The sequence below is a fragment of the Artemia sp. Qi Xiang Cuo genome, chromosome 11 (assembly GCF_049724085.1).
Source record: "Artemia sp. Qi Xiang Cuo chromosome 11, ASM4972408v1, whole genome shotgun sequence".
NCBI lineage: Eukaryota > Metazoa > Arthropoda > Branchiopoda > Anostraca > Artemiidae > Artemia > Artemia sp. Qi Xiang Cuo.
In genome coordinates this window covers 12358258-12384234 of record NC_142804.1, presented here as the reverse complement: position 1 = coordinate 12384234, position 25977 = coordinate 12358258, and the positions used below count along the sequence as shown (strand labels likewise).

Genomic DNA, 25977 nt, shown 5'->3' with positions numbered 1-25977 from the left:
CAGGGCCATAGCCAGGATTTTTTTTTTTGGGGGGGGGGATTACAAAAAAAAACTTTAAAAACGCGCCATCAGTTTGTTTATATTCATTTTTGTCACGTTTTTACGAGTCGGGTAAACATTGCGGAGGGGGGGGTGGGGAACACCCCCCTAAAACTCCCCTGGATACGGCCTTGATAAGAGCTAACAGTAGAAAGAAATTATTCCTGGCAAACGGATATGAGAGCAAGATTTATCGCGAGGAAAAAAGAATTGAAATTAAAGAATTAACATTGGGTAAGTAATTCAAATAACTTTACTCCATGAGGATTAATATTATAACAGGCGGTGGATTTATTAAATGTTTTGCAGAGGAATTGTCTAAGGATTGTACTGGGTACCCCTTCGACTGACCCTATTTCAAGCAGTAAGCTGTATGGACACTATGTTTCTCTTCCGCTTTCTAGGGTTATAATGAGAAAAAGGTTGATACGGCTATGACCCATTTTGCAGATGAAAGATGACAGGATTCCAAGGACTGAATTCCAAGCATTAAGAAATACGCAAGAGTTTTTTCATGCATTATATATTTTCCGTCATACCGAAATTATTTTTCATTATATTTTTCAAATACATCTTCATTAATGTTAATGGCTTTCCAACACAAAATATTTCCTTTTGAAAATGCTGTTTCTGCTTCCTGTTTCTGTTACTGTTTCAAATACTAATTACCAAAATTGCAACTTTAACTCTAATTACTTAAATACACTAAAGAGGGGATGCAAACTTACTATTTGAAAAATAAGAAGAAAAATACAAAAAACAAAAAAACAATACCTTATATCCAACTTTAAGAGGCTTCTGTTCGTTTCGAGTGCATTGATAATTCCATATGCTTCACATTTAAGCCTACAATCCGCCAGCAGCAAGACTTCTAAAGAGCAGTCTTCTTCCTAAACAGTCATCCTAATATTAACGTTTTTCTAAAAGGAATGTTTACAGCATTTTTGCTTGAGCCACAATCTGGGGGTAAGGGAAAAAAAAACAGCAAAAAAAGGCAAACAATGGCAAAATATTTAGGCCTAATATATGAGACAAATGATATCCAAGACGCCATCAAATGCGGTGGGAAGAGGTCATAAAAAAGAATGGAAAGAGGTCATACAAAGGAGCTCAACTGGAAGCACGTGGGAGGGATTGGACAGAGAGGAAAGAAGGAGGAACTTGCAGAATTATATTGGCCTCAGACGACCTGGTATTGCAATGAGTAGTTAGCAGCAGTAGTATATAGCCTACTAAAGAACCTCGGAAAATTTATACGAAGGAGGTTTACATAATTCAATATAAAATTTGTTTAACATAATTGAATTTACACAAATTATTGTGAGTGTAGTTCAAATAAGGAGAGTAGTAGGAGAGTAGGAGTAGAAGGAGAGTAGGGGAGTAGGAGAGCAGGAGAGTAAGGAGAGTAGGTTGATGCCAATCCTACTTTTACTCATTATCAAAAATTGCACACAATTAAGATTTCCAAGTGCTTATGCCTCATTACTAGAACGAAGACACTGCAACTTTCATACGAGGAAAAATGGAGATAGTTCCGACTAGTACGTCTGATTAAAGGCAAAATGTTTTCAGAGAAAAAAAAATCTTAGATGCCTATATAAAAAAAATCACTGTCAATTTTTACCAGTGTATAAAAAAAAATTTAATACAATTTTGCCAGCTGAGGATAGAAATTTGAAATTTTTAATCCAAAAAAGTAGTGAACCGAACGTTTGTTTCTACGGAAGGATTTTTTTTTTTATAGAGCGACGGGTTATCCGGCTGCCGAGGCACAATTCAACTTCCACCAGTCTACCTTCAATCGTGTTTAAATCGAAAAACAACGATATGGAACAGATGATAATTGCCGATACCATGGCTTTTAAGCTATAAAAACGAATTATCAAACAGTTCGTGATAACGAACTGTAAGTAAGGAGCGACCCGGCTCAATGGTAACCGAAACTGTAGAAAACGGAATTTTGATACCAATAGATACATCAAAAGAATCAGATTTTAATGCTGATTTCAAATGTGTAAGTTGCATCAAGTTTAGTCCTACCTATCAAAAGTTACGCGCCTGAGAAATTTTGGCTGATTTTCGAAAAAAGAGGAAAAGACCCCATAAAAGCTATAGAACCCTAATGAAAATAACACCATCTAATTCAGCGTATCAGAGAACCCTACTGCGGAGGTTTCAAGCTCCTATTTACAAAAATATGGAATTTTGCATTTTTTGCCAGAAGAAAGATCACGGGTGCGTGTTTATTTTGTTTTTTTGTTTTTTTTTTTTTTCAGGGGTGATAGTATCGACCCAGTGGTCCTAGAATATCATGGGAGGGCTCATTCGAACGGAAAAGTTCTAGTGCCCTTTTTAAGTGACAAAAAAAATGGAGGGCAACTAGGCCCCCTCCCAAGCTCATTTTTTTCCCAAAGTCACCCTATCAAAATTTTGAGATAGCCATTTTGTTCAGCATGGTCGAAAATATGATAACTATGTCTTTTAGGATGACTTAATCCCCCAAAGTCCCAAGGAGGAGGGCTGAAAGTTATGAACTTTACCCAATGTTAACATATAGTATTGGTTATTGGGAAGCATACAGACGTTTTCAGAGGGTTTTTTTTCTGGTAGTGGGGGGGGGAGTGGGGCGGGGGTTATGTGAGAGTATCTTACCATGAAGGAATTTGTCATGGGAGAAGGAACATTGCTATGAAGGGGGCGCCGGATGTCCCAGAATTATATTGGATTTCCGAATTTCCCAGTATTTTATTGGTTTTTTGGACGTATACAGCCATTTTCAGGAAGGATCTTTTTCTGGTGGGGGGGATGGAGGAGGGGGTTACTCGGGAGAATCTTTCCGTGGAGGATGTTTCTTTGGGGTAAGGGACATTTTTATGAAGGGGGCGCCGGATTTCCAAGCATTATTCAAAAAACGATCAGAAATTAAATAAAAAAAACAAGTTCTTTCAACTGAAAATAAGAAGCAACATAAGAACTTAAAACAAACAGAAATTATTACGTATATGAGGGGGTTCTCCCCCAAGTCAATACCTCGCTCTTTTCGCTACAGTTTTTTTTTACTGCTTTCAAAAGAGCTATCTATTCTAATTAAACGGCCTTTGTGATTCAGGGGTTTGTGAATTAATTTTTTTTTTACTTTTAACGTAAAGAGCATGGTAATGACTAAGGGGAGAACCCCCCTCATATACGTAATAATATATACGTAATAAAAAAAACAATAAAGAAAAAACAAGCGATACGGCTCAATAGTAATCGAAACTTTTAAAAACGGAATTTTGATGTCAATAAATGTATCAAAAGAATGGGCTTATAATGCTGATTCTAAATATATGAATTTTATTTTGTGTAGTATTACTCATCAAAGGCTACGAGCCTGAGAAAATTTACCTGATTTTTTAAAGAGGGAGGAAACATCCCCTACAAGTGAAAAAATTTTAATGAACATCCCACCGTCAGATTCAGCGTATCAGAACACCCTATTACATAGGTTTCAAGCTCATATCTGCAAAAATCTGCAACTTTGTATTTTTTGCCAGAAGAAAAATATACGAATAAAGAAGTTCGTTACGTAATTTAATTTGTAAATTGCGTCAGAACCAGATTTAGAGACAGCCATTTAGCAAAAGAAAAGTAAATTTTTATGCAAATTTTGTTTACTTATTCAATGACGGTGAGCCAAAATAAAAGCTGCATTAACTAATAAACGATCAGAAATTAAATAAAAAAAACAAGTTTTTTAAAATAAAATTAAGGAGCAACATTAAAACTTAAAATGAACAGAAATTATTCCGTATGTGAAAGGGGCTGTCCTCCTCAACGCCTTGCTCTTTACGCTAAAGTTTTTTATTGTTTAACAAAAATAGAGGTGTGAGAAAGTAAAACTTTAGCATAAAGAGCGAGGCGTTGAGGAGGGGACAGCCCCCTTCATATACGGAATAATTTCTGTTCGTTTTAAGTTTTAATGTCGCTCCTTACTTTCAGTTTAAAAACTTGTTTTTTTTATTCAATACTATAAAAGACGAATGTTCAATTTTGTAGTTAATTGTAGTCAAAATGCAATTCGTGGAGAAAAAAAATCAGCTCCCACCAAGTTTAGCTTTATTTGTATTTAAATCGAATAATGTAGACTTAACTGTATTTGAATTGAGTCACAAACATTCCGCATGGAAGAGATGATCATTGCCAACACAATGACATATGTGCTATAAAATGCTATTATAATACTATTGAACTATTATAATACTATTAAAATACTATATATAGTATATAAAATACTCGTATAAAATTGAATTTTGTATAAAATCGCAGTAGAAATGGAACTTGTAATAAAAAAAAATTAAGATCCCACCAGGGTCTAGGTTTAATTGTGTTTTAATTGGGTTACAGCCATCCCGTACGGAAGAGATGATAATTGCCAACAAAATGACATATCTGCTATAAAATGCTATTATAATACTATTAAACTATTTTAATACTATTAAAATACTACATATAGTATATAAAATACTATAAAATACTACTATAAAATTGAATTTTGTATAGAATCGCAGTAGAAATGGAACTTGTAATACAAACAATTAAAGTCCCACCAGGGTCTAGGTTTAATTGTATTTTAATTGGGTTCCAACATCCCGTATGGAAGAGATGATAATTGCCAAGACCATGTCATATCTGCTATAAAAAACGAGCTCTAATGAAGAAAACTATTGTTTAATTTTGTAGCGAATTGTAAAGAAAATACACTTTGTAGCGCAGCAATTTGTGGGGTAAAATTCGACTCATACAAAATTCTAGCTTTAGTTATATTAAAATCGGTTTGCAAAAATTCGTTATGGAAGATATGATAATTTCAAATACCATAGCATATTTGCCAAAAAAAAAAAAAAAAAAAAAAAATTTTAATGATAAACGAAAATATTAGTTATAGAAACATCATTTTTTATTCTAATTTCCGCATGTCTTCAACATAAAATAATATCTTTTTGAAAAAGAAAACTTTATACTGTGTGAGTTACCTTCAGATGGCTCTTATTTAAGCACATCAGTATACGCAGTCCACTGTAACAAACACAAGTGATATTACAGAAAACATGAATTATTAGCAATGCGAAAGCTTCCAAGGGGTTTTGTGGTACTACTAGATTGATCATAGTATTTGGCCTAGGGGTGCCACTGAACTATACGTGTTTTTATGGTTAAATTACCCTTACTCTTAGTTCCCACCGAAAAAAAATCTTGCAAGACTTCACATGTTTCCGTAAAATACAATTTGTTAAACATTTCTGTTGCCATTGTCGAGCAGTTTAAAGAGGGTTGTGCGAAGACAATTGCAACGATAAGTAAAAAGAAGAAATGAAGAGCCTTCTATAATTGCTGTGTGTATTGTTACCTAAAATGATGTAGAGACAGAGTAATTAATTTGGGCGAAAGCAGGTGAATTGGGGAGAATACAGAGTATTGAGTAATTTAGAAGGAGTAAATTTAAGGTAAGAAAAAAATTATTTTGTTTTTCTTTTTTGTAATTTTGGTAAAACCGTGGAAGGCGTGCATTATGGCTCAAAGCAACCCTGCTAAACATTTATGAATTTGTTTTATTTGGGTATCTAGGTGTATGCTCCAGGGCTAAAACTTTTAATCCTTAACTGCTTAGCTTTAACAGAGAACGCCCCAGAATTAAATTCCTTAAGCCTTCACTACTCGAACTTAAAGTCTTTTTATGATAAAGCTTTTCCATAAAGTTTTTTTATGATACAGGTTTGTAAGTGTTAGTAGTAAATACAGCTAATAGCTTTGCAGGATAGAAAAGTTAATACACTGATAGAAGGGAATGTGGGAATTTTAGAAAAAGGGGCGTCACAAATATTCAAGCCCTTTAAGGAAACAATAGTCTAGTAAACGACACAGCATTTGCACTGGATTCTTATGAATGAATTTTTATGGGTTTAGTCTGTTTTTGTAACCCGTTTTGGGCTGAAAAACCTCTCCCTAGCTAAGTTGTCTATTATGGGTTGCCTCGCGGTCGTAGCATAATATTTATGAAATGATTTAATTAAAATAACTAAAAACCGAAAATGAGCATAAGACCTGCTGAATTGCACCGTTAAAATCTAATCAATGAAAGATTTTGATAAAATAAGGTATGTTGCTATTTTCCAGTATTTGATAAATCATGTAAAGTAGGTACTTAGCACCTACATCATAATTAGTATAATTAGGTAATTAGTACCTACTATGATAATTCACAGCAGAAAAAGTTTGTAAGCTTCGTTTTCTTTGCCAATTTTATTTTTAACTCACAATTATTTTGTTCACTAAATAAATAAATTCCTTTTTTGCAGCACAATATTGACAATGCCAAGACAGAGATTTTTTCATTTAAGCACAAAATGTATTGCATAAACATACAAGAGGGTCGCGAAATTCAGTTATTTGCGCCATGTCTCATACGCGCCATGTCTTGTAAACAAACTCAATAAATAGTATATATCTGACTTTTTGTTAGTACAACATTATGTACAACATTATGTACAACATAGTACAACATTATGTTTCACACAGTTTCACTTTAGAAAACATGCTTAGTGTTTAACTTACGGTTTTTATATGCCTTATTATTGACTTATTGTTTTTATAAAATTGAATCGTTGGGGCAAAATACAATACTGGTCTTCGGTTAGGTTAGGTTTCAGGAAGCTGCTATTATTAAGGGCTGGACATACGTAGCTTTTTTTCGGCGCCAATTTACCAAATCAGCGCCGGTTTGAGCTGGAAAGTTTTTCTAGTTTTCGGTGCCAATTTACGAAAACGGCTCCGAATTGCATCGTGATCACAAAAAAAGAAATCCTCAATCGTTTCCTTTTCTTCAGCTGGAAAACGAAAAGAACTAAATAATAACAATAATAATAATTAAATATTTAATAAAAAAAGAACTTCATAATTCAATAATGGAAGAATTTTAAATTAAATTAATTTTTTTTATGAAATAAAATTTTAAAATGTTAAAAATTTTAACAATGAAAAAACTTTATAATAGTAATAAATAAGAATTAATTAACAAGTTGAGATCAATGATGCAACAACTGATAACGTACAGTTAACTAACGATGTCGACGATGTTTAGTTTTGAATATCTCGCGCAAATGGCATTGTTTTTGTACTGCTATCGTTTGCACACTGAGCTTTTGAAATCGGTGCCCAAAAAAAGCTACTTGTGTCGGGCCCCTTAGGTATACTTTTCGTGTGTTTCCCAATAGTAGGTTTAATCTATCATCGAAGGTCAAACGGTCAAAAGTAAGTTAAGAAACAATAATCTTGTGGACGTTATGTCAGATGCCCTGTGTTGATACTCTTGACTTCAGTAATTCCCCTATATGGTAAAATTTCTTCTTTTCTTGAGGACATAGAGGAGACAATCATCCTAACTTATGGGAACGATATTATACCGCAAACTACTACGGTGAAATTTCTTGGTGTGTATCTTGACTGTTTCCTTTTGTTTAAATTGAGAGATTAAGACAGATTGTACATTAAGAAGAATTTCGTACAGGAATTTTGGCAAATTCCCCGAGTGTAAAATTTCTCCTGAAAGATTAACCCCCTGGAAACTTCCCTCCCCATGGAAAATTCTCCCCGTCAAAAATCCCCCTGCAGAAAATTCGTTATAGGTGGATAATTTTTCCATAAATTATTTGTTTTTTTTTTATTTCGTATTTTATTAGATATTTATATATATTTAATTTTAAAGAATAAATATCTTAAAAAATATTGAAGTATGTAAATTTTATATTTGTTATAGTTATTTTTACTATTTAGCATTATTTATTTGATATTTAATATTTAAATAGCTGAAACTTCATTTCAAGGCTGTTGTTGCGCTAATATGACTTTCCCAATCCTGGAGAATTCTACCATATTTGGATAAATAACAATGGTAAATACTTCACCTGTAGCAGAGTGACTAGGGATTCAGTAACGGCTGCGATGTGTTTTGACTTTACATTTTGTAGATTCTTGGAAATATTAAGGGTTCTTAGAGATTTGTTGCGACTAGCAGAAGCAATAATATTTGCCAATTCACCATCCAAAGCTGAAAATATAATAAAGCATCAAATCAAGAACATCGGAAAAAAACGCCCAAGTTAAAAGTGTCACTTAACACCAGTGTTAAATAGAATCATAAGCCAAAAAAAAAAAAAAAAAAAAAATGCCGCTAGAGATAAGTTTTGCTTGTTTGAAGCTCTATTCTGATATACCGTCAAATAAGAGCCAGTTTCTTAGGGTGATTTAATTTGAGAGAGGAAGTAGGAGGGGTGGGGGAGCTAATTTGTCACAGTTCAATATAAATACTGGCCTTTAGCATAAGTTCTCAGCTCAAACCCCTTGTTGCAGAGCTTCAACATCAAGCTGATCAAGTGTAGCTCTAGATAAGCCTCGATAAAAGCTGTGTAATGCATCCCAACTTCCTGAAGATGAAGAAGAGCATAAATGAATCTGCACCTCTCCAAACAAAGAAATCCGTAAAAATACTTGGTATCACATTAAGTGATGATCTCTCGTTTGGAGATCACATCAGCCAGACCAAAGTAAAGGCAGCTAGTTTTCTAAAATCCTTTTCAAATCTAAGAAAGTTTGGAATGATAGAGCAACTCCTTCTTTTGTGCTATAAAACCTATGTAATGCCCGTAATAATGTACGGCTGTCCTGTCTGGCACCAGTCGCTTACAAAGAAGCACAGAAACGAATTGGAAACAATTCAGAAGAGAGCCAGCAAAATAATTCTTGGGCCGATATAAAAACTATGAACAAAGCCTGGGCCAACTCAAGCTCCCAACTCTGGAGGAAAGGAGGCATGAAGTGCTGATGAAGTTTGGAGCTGACATTCTGAAGTTCTCAACACACCAAGATATACTTCCTCCGTTTACTTCAGAGACCCACGCATACAAAACAAGGTTAGCAACTCTGAAAGAGGGAAAAAAACTGTTGGAGGTCCCGCCTTCACACTCGACAACAAGATATCTAAAATCGTTTGTGCCCTACTACGTCAGATGTTATAACAATAGTCTCCTGAAGTAGAGGTGATGGTTCATCATTTGTGTTTTTCTTGGTCTTGTTTTTTTGCGCTTAAATTGACGATACCCATGTTATTGCAGTGTGATGAAGGGAACGAATAAAGATTATTATTATATTATTATATATTACCTTCGTATGTCTACCAAGTACCGTGACTATGTTAAATACTCATACTTTCCATCGAAAGCAGCCGATATAAACATGAAAACACTTAATAGAACAGTGTTTACATAAAAAGATAATTAAAGATCGAAGGTATAAAATAGTAATTTCGAAAATAGTCAATCAAATTAAATCCTAGCACCATCAGATTAAATAATTAATTTCCACGAACAAAAATGTTTCATTGAATTTTGAAACTTCCATAGAATTTTTGAATTTCATGTATTCTTGAAGTTTTATTCACCGGCTGAACTATTCTCTTTATAAAATCAAGAAAATTTTGCCCAGAAAGCGATCGAATACTCTAATTAAAATTTGGATACACAACCGCTCTTTACGAATTTCGTGTAAATACATAACAAAAACATATGTAATTATAGTGTATAACTGAAAAAGATGAAGGATTACTGGAAGAGACTAAGAAAAACTGGTCCATTCATCTAACATTTGCAGATAAAAAAAAGAAAAAAGAAAAAAGAGAAAAAAGAAAGACGCTGGTCCCCATACTTAGCGATAAACTGTCATAGCCCATTATCAATGTGCAGAATGAATCCTAATATAATAATATCCAATTCTTCTGAATGATTTCTATACTTGGACTCGTGTTGTTCACCTAGACAGTAGAAAATTTTTGAACCAACATTTCGCATTATATCTCTGACGTTATTATTTATTTTATTTTTAGTATCTTAAAGCGATGATTACTGGACAAAAATGCCGGATTCTACTGAAGCCGCATCTAAGACACACCGCATTCATAAGCTCAATGAAAGTGGTAAGCTTTAAGCTGCAGAAACTAACATCAATCGTTCCCAGGTAAAGTTATAACAATTGCAGCTTTGTCTACCTTATTGTTAAGATTTACATTTACCGCTTAAGCGACTCATTGCCAGAGAATGAGGCGAATAAAAGTTTTTCTAACAGCTAAAAGCCCACCTCAATTCGTGTTGTGGCCATGAGCGCCCATATGGGTAAGGGGCTCCAGCCCACCCCCCCCCCTGCTGAATGACGCTGCCTCAATTCACTTAATTAGAAATTTTCTAAGAGACAAAATTCATGAGCTCTACCAATTGCAAAAATACGCCACTGTGAGGAAGCAACAGGTTTCTGAGATTATCCGCTATCGGCTTAAAAGACGGGCAGGCAATAAAGGACCTGTCTGCGAGAATATCAAGATGGAAGGAACATTTTTAAGAACTCCTGAACTCATCTCATCACCAGCATATATCCCCAAGTCTTCCTCAAGGGTTCCCCGAGCTCCTTATGAACTTTGCCTTGGACCCCTGATAATGATCAAACAAGGAGAGGCATTCGGTCACAGAAAAACCGCAAGTCTCTTAGTGAAGATAGTCTAAGTCTAGAACTATGTAAAGATGGTGATGAGATTGTCGCAGCTCAACTCAAACCATTGTTTGACGAAATTTCTCGGCTGCTGATCCTTATCTTCGTCGATTTCATAGCAGCATTCGAATCAGTCAAGGGAGAAGCTCCCTGGTATCGTAGAAGAGAATAGAATGCCCTCACATTTCGTAGAGTTTTTGAAAGCGCAAGAGGGCACGGGCTTACGGTGAAGAATCTGATATCTTCGCTGTGGACTTAAGGGTAAAGCAAGGCGAATTCCTAACCTCCATTACGTAATTGATGGCAAATTGAAGGCGAATTCCCATCCACCATCCTCATCAATTTACGTAATTGATTGGATTACGGAGAGTTGAGATCACAAGAAGGAGCGACGGTAGCAAAAGATGTTCAGCTCACTGATCTGGACAACGCTGATGATATTGTCCTCTCAAAGGATGATCCACCGAGAGTTTAAATGGTGTTGAAAAGGGTTGCATACTACTCTGCCATGGTCAGATTAAAAATTAATTCAACAAAGGCCACACTAATACATGCCAATTCTTACTTTTATACCCCTGAACGGCAAAAGGCCATGAAACTGGAAAGCGTATTCGATCAGCCTCTGCCAGCTTTGTTCAGCTCACGAAATCATTATGGAAGCGTCGAAGCACAAGCCTTACTACAAACATTAGAGTCTACGAGGCGATCGTCTGAAGCTCAAAATAGTAGAATTCTACATGTCTTTAATCACCACTGCCTCCGTCACATTCTCAGAAATAATAAAACTAGATTTGTTTCCTGGAGGAAAGGTTTCCTTGGTCCACAAATTTTAATCGAGGTGTCTACGTGACCAGAAAATTCAAAGAAAAAAGGGTTGAATTTCTCGTGCCGATAATGGATGAAACCACATTTTTCTTCCAAAATTTGTTCTTCAAGTTAAGGTTCTCTTGGAGTAATCTACTTGCTCTGAAAGTTCCATACCGATTGGAGGAAAACAATGTTTGGCATGTTTTAGAGTTTGGCACATTTTAGGCTCTGGAATTTTCATGCCGATTGGAGGAAAAGAACATTTGGCACATTTAGGGGTTTGGCACATTTTAGGCGCTGGAAGTTTCATGCCGATTAAAACAAAACAATATTTGGCACAATTTAGGGTTTGGCACGTGTTAAGCTCTGGAAGTTCCATGCTGATCGGAGGAAAACAATGTTTGGCATATTTTAAGGTTTCAAGAATAAATACAGCATACTTTTTATTCAAACACTTTTTACTCAAAATAATTTTTAATTCGTTTTTCCTCTTAGGTTTTTGTGGCCCAGCAGACATGCCCAGTAAGATGCTAGCCGATTGGGGACAAAACAAATTTAGACGTATTTACGGCATCACCAAGCGGTAGAACATTTTTCCCCAAAATATCTTTAATCTCCATTGTCTTTAGGCAATGTTTTTACTATCTTTGATATTCCTTTATCTTTATATCAATGCCCTTCGAGTCTAAGCCAATCTGAGTAAAATGATTTTGTTAGCCCAGATTCAGATAGAAACAGTCTTCAAATTATTTTTGCTTTTATTTACGTCTACCAGGCCCAGTCCACAGAATCAAGTTCCAAACCTATTTGTAACAAACAACAATTTGGGCCCATTTTGGGGCATTACAAACCAATACAGCCCAAGTATTTTAAAGTTTGTTTTCTACATAGGCCTCCGCCCAGAAAATTTGTGAATACCAATTGTGCATCCCAATTCTTTCAGTCTGGAATGGTTGAAAATACTAGAAGCTAAGTAACTGGGCTGAACAATAATTTTACAACAAAAGTACAGACTTAGGTGATCAAAAAAAGGAAAAAATTGGGCCCATTCTCAGACAAAACAGTTATTTGAGTGTTTTCTGTGCATAATCACCTTTAACTTGGACGAACTGATGAGAAACAGATATGCCTTTTTCCAGGAATAGTGTTTGTGAGTTTTCTTACCCTCCCAAAATATTCCCTTAAAGTTTTAACTCAGCCCCCCAAGTTGTTCTCGAGATACTAAACATACCCTATTTTGATAGCCTGGGTGAACAAGGTGCCGACACATTTTTATCTTAATTATGACTGGACACCGCTATCCCCACAAAGTAAAAGCCCTTCAATTATTACGCGTTTTAGATTTAGCATGATTTTTGCAAGTTTTCGATTTAAACAGGATGCATCATGCCTATTTTTCTACTAAAAAGTTTAAGCTAGAAACATTAGCCTATTTCGGTCATACCAGATTAAAATCTTTGTATATAAGTTATATCAGTTCATATAAGTTTATTAATCCACATTCATAAACAAATAAATAAATTAAACAACACTTTCACGCTGGAGAAAACCTACGAAGGTTTGTGATCGCGCGAAACTCCACGTAACTACTTACCTATTAACTCAACTATTTGATTAAAACTATTATAAATGAACCAAAAATAGATAAACTATATCCTATATATATATAAAATAATAATAATAGTAAAAAAAAAATAATATATATGTATATATATATATATATATATATATATATATATATATATATATATATATATATATATATATATATATATATATATATATATATATATATATATATATATATATATATATATATATATATATATATATATATATATATATATATATATATATATATATATATATATATATATATATATATATATATATATATATATATATATATATATATATATATATATATAGAAAAATAAATAAATAACTGAATTAAAAATGATAATACATAAATAAAATATAAAAGAAAATAATAATAATGTATGATTTCTGGCTTTTGAAAAAGTACAATATGCCCACCTTTGTACCAAAAAGCTTCAGCAAAACAGACCAATGGTTAAAGCTCACATAGACTTACAAGGCATTTATGAAAAAAAGTGCGATCCAGTCCTTTTGTTTCGGACAAGATTACATTTTAAATGGGAAGGCGTCATAACATCTAACCGTCAGGAGCACTAGTGTCAGGACATCGACAAAATCTGTCATAACATCGACAAAAAGTCCGGCAGAACCCCTACCCGACAGAACGTCGACAGTCATAACATCGATTCGTCAGTTTATCGACAGTCACAATCGCTACCCGTCAGAACGTCGACGGTCATTACATCGACACGTCATAACATCTAATAATTTTTTCATAACGAAAATCCATCAGAACCACTAACCGTCAGAACGTCGACAGTCATAACATCAACACGTCATAACATCTAAAATTTTTAAACTTTAGTTTTTTGGGGTTTAGGGGGGGAGGTACCTAGGTTAGGTTAGGTTACCTATTTAATCTTTGCTCTGCTTTAACCCCCCCCCCTCCCCGATGTGCAAATATATACCAGAAATTTATTTCTGAATATTATATACTTATTACTATTATATAAACTTATAAATTTTTTTTCATAACGAAAATCTGTCACAACTACTAACCGTCAGAACATCGACAGTCATAGCATCGACACGTCATAACATCTAAAAAAAATTTTAAGATGTTATGACATGTTGATGTTATGACTGTCGACGTTCTGACGGGTAGCGACTGTGACTGTCAAGTAACTGACGTGTCGATGTTATGACTGTCGACGTACTGACGGTTAGTGGTTCTGACGGATTTTCCTTGTCAACGAAATTACGTTTAGTGCTTGTGACGGTTATTCGAAATGGTAGCCCCCCATTTTAAATTATCAATCCCAAATTTGAGAGTAGTAATAATCAAAATCCTAACAGACAATTATGTTTTTACCAAATATTCTGAGTTTACAAAGTCCGCGTGATTGGAATGTTTTTTCTCGGCTCTGTCTGATTGATCTTTTCTTATTCTTAAGTGAATATAATTCAATACCTTACGATTAAAACAGGATTGTCTAGGATTATCAGGATTAAGAGGATTATCTATAAAATAAATTCAGCAATATACACATCTGGTCTTTTACAGAACCTAATTCAATAACGCCCACACAGTTACGCCTCTAAACGCAAGCCAATACTTTATTTACTATGTCAGTAGCAGTTAAAGCAAACAGGTCAAACAAGAATTATTTCCATGATTTGGGTTAATTGAGACTCTCATTTCTCCTGCCCACCCCGTCCGCACCAAGAAGTATCGCCTTCCTCCAATTAAATCAGAAAGAGCTAGGATCCTCAATCAGATACCAGATTCCTCATATTGTAAATAAATTTAATTTAGTAGAAATGTTCCCAAGTTTCAAGAGCAGATCTTCTTTAAAAAAACATATTTCAAAATTAGTTCTTTGTCTGGATGTTGGGATTGATGAATAATTAATATAATTGAATTGTGTTGTGGTGTTCTCGCGCTGGGTTGGCCTCCTCTGTTATCTCCTACCTTATATGTTTTTTGTTGTTTTTGTTTATACTGTATTTGTTATTTCGGCATTTTCTTATATTTGTTTATGGCCGACACATCATGCCCTGCTCTCCGTCGACCAGTTTAGAAATTTATTTGTCTTGTGTTTTTGTCAATAAAAGATCTTGTCTTGAAAGAACCTAATTCAATCATACTGACAGTTAAGCCTATAAACATAAGCTGATAAATTATTACTGATCAGTCATAGTTGACGCAAATACGTCATAACAACACCACCTGCACTAGCTGAAATAAGGACAACCAAATTACAAACTTTTACCAATTTGTCATCAACCATTGTGAAATGATAATAATAATAATAATAATAATAATACTAATAACAAATAGGTAAATAAAACCACGAGCCTTTTCTCACTAAATACCTCTTACGAGATAAATAAGCCTCTGCAGATCCATCCAGCAGACATGAAGACTCACCTCAGAAATCTTTCTCACTTTCTAACAGGTTATGACAAGTTTAGTATTGTAGTCAGCTCGACATTTATTAGCCAGTTGCGTAATCACGTAAAAGAGTATAATCTTGCCTAGTACAAGTTTTATAAGCCTACAGTTATGACAGACCTAGCCTTAAGTCTAGCTTTGGTGGTATGTTAACTCTTATTGGCAAACATATTAATCAAATAAATTTGTAGATTTCGGCAATTACCAAGTTATGTAGTTTTATAGCTCTACAGCCTGGACCTGATTTAAAGCTTTGACGCTTCTAGGCCCAAGCATTTTGCCACCCCGGTGTTGCGAGACTTTCAGGGAAATCCCCGAAAACTCAAGGATAGTAGAAGCACTGAACAAAATGCAACGGATGAGCCAAAAGTAATGAAAGGGAGAGGTGATACTGAACTCTCAGCTGCCATTCCCGGGAGACAACTGACAGGTTATAAGTGAACACCGAATCCCTGTGTTGTTTTAAAATTACTTTTCTGTGAATAGGCAGCGCGGCGGCAGATTAAACATGGGACTTTGACGATAAATCACGTCAGTCCAGTTTAGTTAAGAAAAAAATCACTCAGTGATAATTTATTGCGCCCCTTGGCATTGTACTCCCCTAGGCCCGGGCCTAGTGGGTCTAATGGTATCCTGGCCTGTCTACAGCTTTATCAGGTCTAGCGCCAAGTCCATTTTTCTTGACAACTAAACTTCAAAAAAAAATGTTTAAAGACTCACCATTATCAGATATGTTGAGAGATGAAAGGCACCTGACACCATGGATGCAGGAGTCCAGGACGTGTGCACCTATGGCAGAAAGAGCACTTCCGCTCAGCTCCAATTCAACACAGGATATTCCGTCATTACACGCCAATCCAAGAAGAAGACCTCTGAAATACATACAAACTAAAAAGTCTCCCACTTACATTACAAAAAAGGGTGTGTAACTTGAAATGTTTGGCCCAACCGATATAATATTGGTTGAGACACTACACAACAGAAGCTGTTTAATATACTATAAAACAGTAATTTTCTCGATAGTTTCATTGTATATATGTCAGGGTCTAATTTGGTGTTTTTAGATGTAGGGGCTTGAAAACTCTAGTGTAGAGACATCGAACGATTAAATTTGATGGTGTAATTTTTATCAAGATTACACCATTTTCTGGAGGGATTTCTACTCTACCCGTAAATTATACAAATTTTAGTCAAATAATAAAGAAAAACAAATACATTTAGATGGTTAACTCGATACTTACTGTATTTTACATATTCAAAATGTATATTATTTGTAAATAAAAATCGAGACAAGTTTTATCGTGACTCTGCTTTTATTCCAGAAAAATTTTTTTTCTAAATCAAAAGATAGAGCTGGCTTATCACCTACAAGAACATAATTTATTTATCACTACATACATTATTTCCGTATGAAAATTGTCTATACGCAGCATTGACTTAGTAATGAGCAATATGTATTTTGTGTAGCCTACACTATGTTTTGCCACTTGGTACAAAACGAATGAACGTAGAAGCTTGGGAGGTTGTTCATTTCATTTTGTAAAATAAAGCTTCTGGTGTTTTCTAACGGTCAAAGTGAAAAAAGAGAAAATAACTTGAAATTTACTGTATTTTACACTTTCAGAATATATATTGTTTGTAAATAAAAATCGAGCCGTTACATTTAATAACGTCAAAATTCAGGAAAGAAAAGAAGAAAAACAACTAAAATAAAAATTTAATTTTAAGCCAGTGAGAAACGGATGAAATATGTATAACCAATTTTTAGGTATTTTTCATTTTTCTGAGGTTATGTTTATTATCTTTTGTACCAGTTGATCTAAATACATTTGTTTGTTCAGGTTCAGGTTCATTTATTATTCAATCTTACATAATGACACTAAATATATACAGATATCTGGCTGTGAGACAAGCTCGTTTTGCACAGATAAAAAAAGAAAAACAATAAAGAAATATACGTATTTTCATTCAAAATGGTATACTTCACAAACAAATATAAATAAATCAATAAATGTAAGGTTAATTACTCACCACATCACGGCAGACACCCACCCGACGATACATAAACAACTCTCAACCAGCAATGGGACAAGAAGAAGGATATCAAGATCCGAGAGAGATCAAAAAATAAGAAAAATAAAATAAAATAAAATAAAATAATGAAAATATTATTTGACTAATAAATGTCCAAAAGGAATGATTTTATTTTATTTTTTAAAATTCCGATCGACACATCAAAATCAAAAATAGATTCATATTGGTTCCACGCGGCGACCACACTATTTCGTAGAGAAAACCGGGACCTTTCTGAAATTATCAACGGCTGGCGTAGTTTGCGTATGCTGCGAGCTAAATGAGAAGATGGCGGAGCAACTGGGAACAAATCAAAAGAAAAGAAATAACTGGGCAGTGACAGGAGATTATGATTAACCTTGAATAATATCGAGTTAAAAGTAACTGAAAGTTCAACAGGAAGAATATTCAATAAACAATATAAACTCTTTGTAGAAGACTTACTGGGGAAAGATGCTGGGGAAGGAAGATAACTTTTTAAAATACGAAGCGCCTTATTTTGTTGCCTCTGAAGCGGAATTAAATGGGATCTGAAAGTATTCAAGTAAATAAGTGGGCAATAATTTAGATAATTTAGATAAGAATGAACAAGAGCGAAATAAATAGAACGCATAGCTTCGAGCGGCAAAATGAATTTCATACGTTGCATAATACCCACGTTGCATATGTGTTTTACGTAAACAGCGACGACCCTGTATGTCTGTAGGCCTATACATACATTAAATAAAAAAAGTCGGCCTATACATACGCTAAATAAAAAAAAAGTAGGCTTATACATACATTAAATAAAAAAACTAGTTTTTTCAACTGAAAGTAAGGAGCAACATTAAAACTTAAAACGAACGGAAGTTATTACGTAGCCTATATGAGGGGGGTTTCCCCCTCCTCAATACCTCGCGCTTTACACTAAAGTTTTTTTTTTAGTACTCTTAAAAAAGCTTCTTATTGTTCTGATTAAACGCCTCCTTGTGTTTCAGGAGTAATTCTTGGATAATTGGGACAAAAAGCCAAACTTTAGCGGAAAGAGCAGGGTATTGAAGAGGAGACCCCATCATATACCTAATGATTCCTGTTTCATTTCAATTTTTATTCTTGCTCCGTACTTTCAGTTGAAACAACTTGTTTTTTATACTTAATTTCTGATCGTTTTTTTAAATAATAACGGGAGATCTGGCTCCACCTCCACGAAAAAATCCCCCCCACCCCCTAAGGAAAGATCTACCTCAACCTTGAAAACTAAAAAACTCAACCCTGTTGAAAAATTTAACCCTGACAATTACCTTTGACATCTCCACACGTAAAATTGATTCAGCAAAGAAAAAGTAAGAAAAATAAAAGAATTTCGTATAGGAATTCTGGCAAATTCCCTAGTGTAAAATTTTCCTGAAAAGTTCACACCTAGAAAAAAAATTTCCCCGTGTAAAATACCCCCCCCCACGCAGAAATTACCCCCCTCCCCCATGGAGTTCTTTACTTTTCTTTGAAAAACTTATTTTGTGGAAAAAGTTTTTTTAATTAATTTCTGTTCGTTTTATATTGACATAGCCTTTTCAGGGAAAAAGAAAATAATACTTTAAATCTTTTCGTTTTTTAAGACTTTATAGTTTGGTCTGCTATTTGTATGCTGGAGAAAATTTTTCAGCAATTTTTAACAGCATACACCCTTTTAAAAATCTGGACCCAAATAGTAGTGTTTAATTTAGTTTCATACCTCCTCTAAATGACCTGAAATGAAAACTTGATACAATTTACAAAGAAAACTGTTTACTTTCTTTGATAGCTTGGATACACTTATACTATTTTGATTTAGATAAATTTTAAGAGCAGAAGTAGCCCCCAAATTTTCAACATAATATTCTCCGTCGGTCTTGGGATACAGCTTAGGTGCCTCATCGGGAATTAGCATTAAAATAGTGCATTTTGACTTAATCTTAAGGCAACATTTAGTTTTTAAACATAATGAGAAAATGGGAGAGTGGGCGTGGGAGGGGGATTACTTGCCCTCCAATCACTTTCGACTATTAAAAAGGGCATCAGCCCTTTCTATTTTCAATCAAATGAGCCCTTTTCGAAGTCTCTACGACAACTCCTTCGATACGAAGTGCCCTGGTCTAAACAACAACAACAACAACAAAAAATAATATATTATACCCACATCGATCTTTCATAGGCAGCACGCTAGCGCTGCCTAAGTAAAGAACGGTGTGGGCACAATGTGTTGTTTTTAGTTTTTTTGTTTTTTCTCCATGCCCAGGCACTTCGTATAGAGGGAGTCGTCGCAGAAACTTCGAAAAGGCCTCATTCGATTGAACATTGGAGTGGCTAGTGCCCTCTTTAATAGTCAAAAGTGATTGAAGGGCAACTAGCCCCCCCAGGCCCATCATTCCCCCAAAAAAATCCAATCAAAATTTTGAGATAGCAAATTTTGTTCAGCGTAGTTGATTTCCAGACAGAAAATATTTTTTTGAGAAAGACACTCCCCCACAACCCTCAGGGCAAGGTTTTTAAGTTATGCACTGGGGGCATATAAGGTTTTTATAGAAGGAGTTGTCGTAGATACTTCAAAACAGGCTCATTCGATTGGAAATTCAAAGTGCTAGTACCCTTTTTAATAGTCGAAAGTGATTGGAGGGCAACTACCCCCCCCCCACGCGCCCTTCATTCTCCCAAATATATCCACTTAAAATTTTGAGATAGCCATTTTGTTCAGCTTACTTGATTTCCAGATATAAATTATGTATTTGAGGAGGACACTCCCCCACAACCCTTAGGGCAAGGGTTTTAAATTATGTCCTGGGGGCATATAAGGTTTTTATAGAAGACGTTGTCGTAGAAACTTCAAAACGGGCTCATTCGATTCGAAATTCAAAGGGCTAGTACCCTTTTTGATATTTGAAAGTCATTGGAGGGCAACTATCCCCCCCACGCCCATCATTCCCCCAAACAATCAAAAAAAAAAACCAAACAACCAAACATCCAATCAAAATTTTGAGATAGCCATTTTGTTCAGCGTAGTTGATTTCCAGAAAGAAAATATCTTTTTGAGGAGGACATTCCCCCACAACCCTCGGGGCAAGGGTTTTAAGTTATGCACTGGGGGCATATAAGGTTTTATAGAAGACGTTGTCGTAGAAACTTCAAAACAGGCTCATTCGACTGTAAATTCAAAGGGCTAGTGCCATTTTTAATATTCGAAAGTGATTAGAGGGCAACTAGCCCCCCCCCCCTACGCCCAACATTCCGCCAAACACAACCAATCAAAATTTTGAGATAGCCATTTTGTTCAGCGTAGTTGATTTCCAGATAGAAAATACGTTTTTGAGGAGGACACTCCCTCACAACCCTCAGGGCAAGGGTTTTAAGTTATGGTCTGGGGGCATATAAGGTTTTTATAGAAGGCGTTGCCGTAGAAACTTCAAAACAGGCTCATTCGATTGGAAATTCAAAGGGCTAGTTCAGTTTTTAATATTCGAAAGTGATTGGAGGGCAACTAGCCCCCCCCCATGCCCATCATTCCCCCAAACACATCCAATCAAAATTTTTAGATAGCCATTTTGTTAAGCGTAGTTGCTTTCTAGGAGGACACTCCCCAACATCTCTCAGGGCAAGGGTTTTAAGTTATGCCCTGGGGGTATATAAGGTTTTTAAAGAAGGCGTTGTCGTAGAAACTTCAATAGAAGCTCATTCGACTGGAAATTCAAAGGGCTAGTACCCTTTTTAATAGTCCAAAGTGATTGGAGAGTAACTAGCCCCCCCCCCCCCACACACCCATAATTCCCCCAAACCCATCCAATAAAAATTTTGAGATGGCCATTTTGTTCAAGGTAGTTGATTTCCAGATAGAAAACATATTTTTGAGGAGGACACTCCCCCACAACCCCCAGGGCAAGGATTATAAGTTATGCCCTGGGGGCCTATAAGGTTTTTGTTGAAATCTTAGTCGTAGAAACTTGAAAAAGAACTCATTCGATTTGAAATTCAAAGGACTAGTACCCTTTTTAATAGTCGAAAGGGATTTGAGGGCAACTAACCCCCCTATCACGCCCACCTTTTCCCCAAACACATCCAATTAAAATTTTTAGATAGCCATTTTATTCAACGTAGTTGAAAGTTTGGGAAATTAGGTCTTTAAGGATGACACCCCCACAGGCCTCAGGGCAAGGGTCGTAAGTTATGCCCTGGAGGCATATAAAATTTTTATATAAAGTGTTTTCATAGAAACTTCAAACTGGCTCATTCAATTGGAAATTGAAAAGGATAGTGCCTTTTTTAATAGTTGAAAGTGATTGAATAGCAACTAACTCTCACGTTCACCATTTTCCCAAATACATCGAATTAAAATTTTGAGATATCAATTTTGTTCAACGTAGTTCAAAGTTCTGGAAATTTTGTATTTTAGGATGTTAACCCCCTCAGAGCCCTCAGTGCAAGGGTTGTAAGTTATGCCCTTGGGTTATATAAAGTTTTTATTGAAAGCGTTGTCGTAGGAACTTCAAAAGGGCTCATTCGATTGGAAATTCAAAGGGCTAGTACCCTTTTTAATATTCCAATGTTATTGAAGGGCAACTAGCCCCCCCCCCCACGCCCATCTTTCCTCCAAATACATCCAATAAAAATTTTGAGATAGCCCTTTTGTTCAGCGTAGTTGATATCAAGACAGAAAATATGTTTATGGGGAGGAAACTCCCCCACCACCCTTAGGGTAAGGGTTGTAAATTATGCCCTGGGGGCATATATGGCTTTTATAGAAAACTTTGTCGTAGAAACTTCGAAAAGGGCTCATTCGATTGGAAATTGGAGTGGCTAGTGCCCTTTTTAATAGTCGAAAGTAATTGGGGGGAATCTAGTCCCCCCCCCCACCCATCACTCCCCCAAACACATCCAATCAAAAGTTTGAGATAGCCATTTTGTTCAGCGTAGTTGTTTTCCAGATAGAAAATATGTTTTTGAGGAGGAAACTCCCTCACAACCCTCAGGGCAAGGGTTTTAAGTTATGCCCTGGGGGCATATAAGGTTTTTATAGAAGGCGTTGTCGTAGAAACTTCAAAACAGGCTCATTCGATTGGAAATTCAAAGGGCTAGTACCCTTTTTAACAGTCGAAAGTGATTGGAGGGCAACTAGCCCCCCCCCCCACACCCTTCACTCCCCCAAACACATCCAATCAAAATTTTGAGGTAGCCATTTTGTTCAGCGTTGTTGATTTCCCGGTAGAAAATATGTTTTTGAGGAGGTTTTTACACAAACCTCCTCCCTCCCATTTGCCCATTATGTTTCAAAACTAAATTTTGCCTTAAGATTGAATCAAAATGCACTGTGATAATGCTAATTCCCAATAATGCATCTCAGCAGTATCCCAAGAACGACTGAGGGTATTATGTTCAAACTTTCGAGGCTACTTCTGCTCTTAAAATTTAACCAAATCAAAATAGTGTAAGTGTATCCAAGCTATCAAAGAGAGTAAACAAAATTTTTTTTGCCAATGGTATCAAGTTTTCCATTTCAGGTCAACTAGAGGAGGTATGAAACTAAGTTAAACAGTGCTATTTGTCTCAGGATTTTCAAAATGGTGTATGTTGTTAAAAAGTGCTGAAAATTTTTCTCCAGCATATAAATAGCAGGCCAAACTATAAAGTCTTAAAAAACGAAAAGATTTAAAGTGTTATTTTCTTTTCTCCTGAATATACAATGTCAATATAAAAGGAACCGAAATTAATTTAAAAACTTTTTCCACAAAATATTTTCTTAAAATAAAAGTTAAGAACTCTATTAAACAAAAATTGAGCAAAAATAAAATCAAATAATCTACCAAGCATGAAACTACCACAACTCAGCATCGATAAATAAATGAAAACCAAAACAAACAGAAATTACAAAAAATAACCGAGTCAAACTCAAAACGAGAAGAAATTAACATAAGTTGGGCGCAAAACCCCTATGCCTTTCCAAGGCGAGAACAAAATTTGCACTTTACTGAAAAAAATACAAATGAATGAGCATTGTCAGTTTAATATACATATACTGATGTTTAGTAATCAATATGTTAAAATTATTTGATTTATTAAAGTTATAAAAGTAAAAACATTTATATTTTTTTCAGTAAAGTGCAAATTTTGTTCTGGCCTTGGGAAGCCACAGGGGTTTTGCGCCAAAATTATGTTAATTTCTGCTCGTTTTGAGTTTGACACGGTTATTTTTTGTAATTTCTGTTCGTTTTGGGTTTCATTTATCGATGCTGATTTGTGGTGGTTTCACGCCTGGTAGATTATTTGATTTAATTGTTGCTCATTTTTGGTTTAATAGAGTTCTTTACTTTTCTTTCAAAAACTTTTTTTGTGGTAAAAGTTCTTAAGTTAATACTATAAAAATGACAAGCCTTCCAATCCCTTTTGACTATCAAAAAGAACACTCGACCTTTCAATTTCCAAACGAATGAGCCCTTTTTGAGTTTCTACGACAATGCTTTCTAAAAACCTCTTATATGCCCCCAGGGCAGAAATTAAAACCCTTACCCTAAGGGCTCTTAGGGTGGTTGTCATCCTCCAAACCCTAATTTCCAGAACTTTCAACTACGTTAAACAAAATGGCTATCTCAAAATTTTGATTGGATGTGTTTGAGGAAATGATGGGCGTGAGAGGGGGGCTAGTTGCCGTCAAATCACTTTCGACTATTAAAAAGGCCAGTAGACATTTGAATTTCCAATCGAATGAGCCCTTTTTCAAGTTTCTACAAAGATTTCAATAAAAACTTATGTGTCCCCAGGGCATAACTTATAACCCTTGCCCTGCAGACTGTGGGGGGGGGGGAGTGTCCTGCTCAAAGGTATAATTTCCTGAATTTTCAACTACGTTAAACAAAACGGCTATCTCAAAATTTTGATTGGATGTGTTTGGGGAAAAGGTGGGCGAGAGAGGGGGGCTAGTTGCCCTCAAATCACTTTCGACTATTAAAAAGGGCAGTAGACCTTTGAATTTCCAATCAAATGAGCCCTTTTTCAAGTTTCCACAAAGATTTCAATAAAAACTTATATGCCCCCAGGGCATAACTTATAACCCTTGCACTGAGGGCTCTGAGAGGGTTATCATCCTAACAGACCTATATTTCCAGAACTTTCAACTACGTTGAATAAAATGGATATCTCAAAATTTTGATTGGATATGTTATGGAAAATGGTGGGCGTGAGTGGGGCGTTAGTCGCTCTCCAATCACTTTCAACTATTAAAAAAGGCACTAGTCCTTTCAGTTTCCAATTGAATGAGCCCTTTTGAAGTTTCTACGACAACGCTTTCAATAAGAACCTTATATACCCCCAGGGCATAACTTAAAACCGTTGCCCTGAGGGATGTGGGGGGGAAGGGTTGTCATCCTTAAAGACCTAATTTCCAGAACTTTCAACTACGTTGAATAAAATGGCTATCTCAAAATTTTGATTGGATGTGTTAGGGGAAAATGTGGTGAGAGGGGGTTAGTTGGCCTCAAATCACTTTCGAATATTAAAAAGGGCACTAGCCCTTTGAATTTCCAATCGAATAAGCCCTTTTTCAAGTTTCTACGCAAAAGATTACAGTAAAAACCTTATATGCCCCCAGGGAATAACTTACAACCCTTGCCCTGAGGGCTGTGGGGGGGGGGGGGTGTCATCCTCAAAGACCTAATTTCCAGAGCTTAAAACTACGTTGAATAAAATTTGCTATCTCAAAATTTTGATTGGATATATTTGGGGGAAATGTGGGCGTGAGAGGGGGGTTAGTTGCCCTCCAATCAATTTCGACTATCAAAAAGGACACTAGCAGTTTGAATTTCCAATCGAATGAGCCTTTTTTGAAGTTTCTACGACAACGCCTTCTATAAAAACCTTATATGCCCCCAGGGAATAATATTAAAACCCTTGCCCTGAGGTCTGTAGGGGAGTGTCCTCCACAAAAACATAATTTCTATCTGGAAATCAACTACGCTGAACTAAATGGCTATCTCAAAATTTTTATTGGATGTGTTTCGGGAAATGGTGGGCGTGGAAGGGGTGTTATTTGCCTTCCAATCACTTTCGACTATTAAAAAGGGTACAAGCCACCCAAATTTTCGATTGAATGAACCCCTTTCGAAGTTTCTACGACAACTTCTTCGCTCTCAATAGGAAAAATAATAAATAATACACTGTGCCAGCATCGTTCTTATATGCCCCCAGGGCATAACTTAAAACCCTTGCCCTGAGGGTTTTCGAGGAATGTCTTTCTTGAAAACATATTTTCTATCTGGGAATCAACTACGCTGCACAAAATGGCTATCTTAAAATTCTGATTCGATGTGTTTGGGGGTATGATGGGCCTGCGGGGGGCTAGTTGCCCTCCAATCACTTTCGACTACTGAAAAGGGCACTAGCCACTCCAATTTCCAATTGAATAAGCCCTTTTCGAAGTTTCTACGACAACTCCT

The 25977-nt window shown here is 35.6% G+C and overlaps 1 protein-coding gene across 4 annotated transcripts in view; it reads right to left on the bottom strand.

Annotated features, from left to right (window-relative positions):
* The window catches only part of LRR (capping protein regulator and myosin 1 linker 1 leucine rich repeat protein), a 236230-nt gene that overhangs the window by 139740 nt on the left and 70513 nt on the right, over positions 1-25977 (bottom strand). For all 4 annotated transcript variants that reach the window (XM_089096290.1, XM_089096291.1, XM_089096292.1 and 1 more), the window contains exons 13-15: positions 16193-16344; positions 7983-8125; positions 814-929 (exon numbers count right to left, since the gene is read on the bottom strand). In XM_089096290.1, the coding sequence (XP_088952416.1) occupies positions 814-929; positions 7983-8125; positions 16193-16344 (411 nt within the window). The remainder of the gene's footprint in view (positions 1-813; positions 930-7982; positions 8126-16192; positions 16345-25977) is intronic.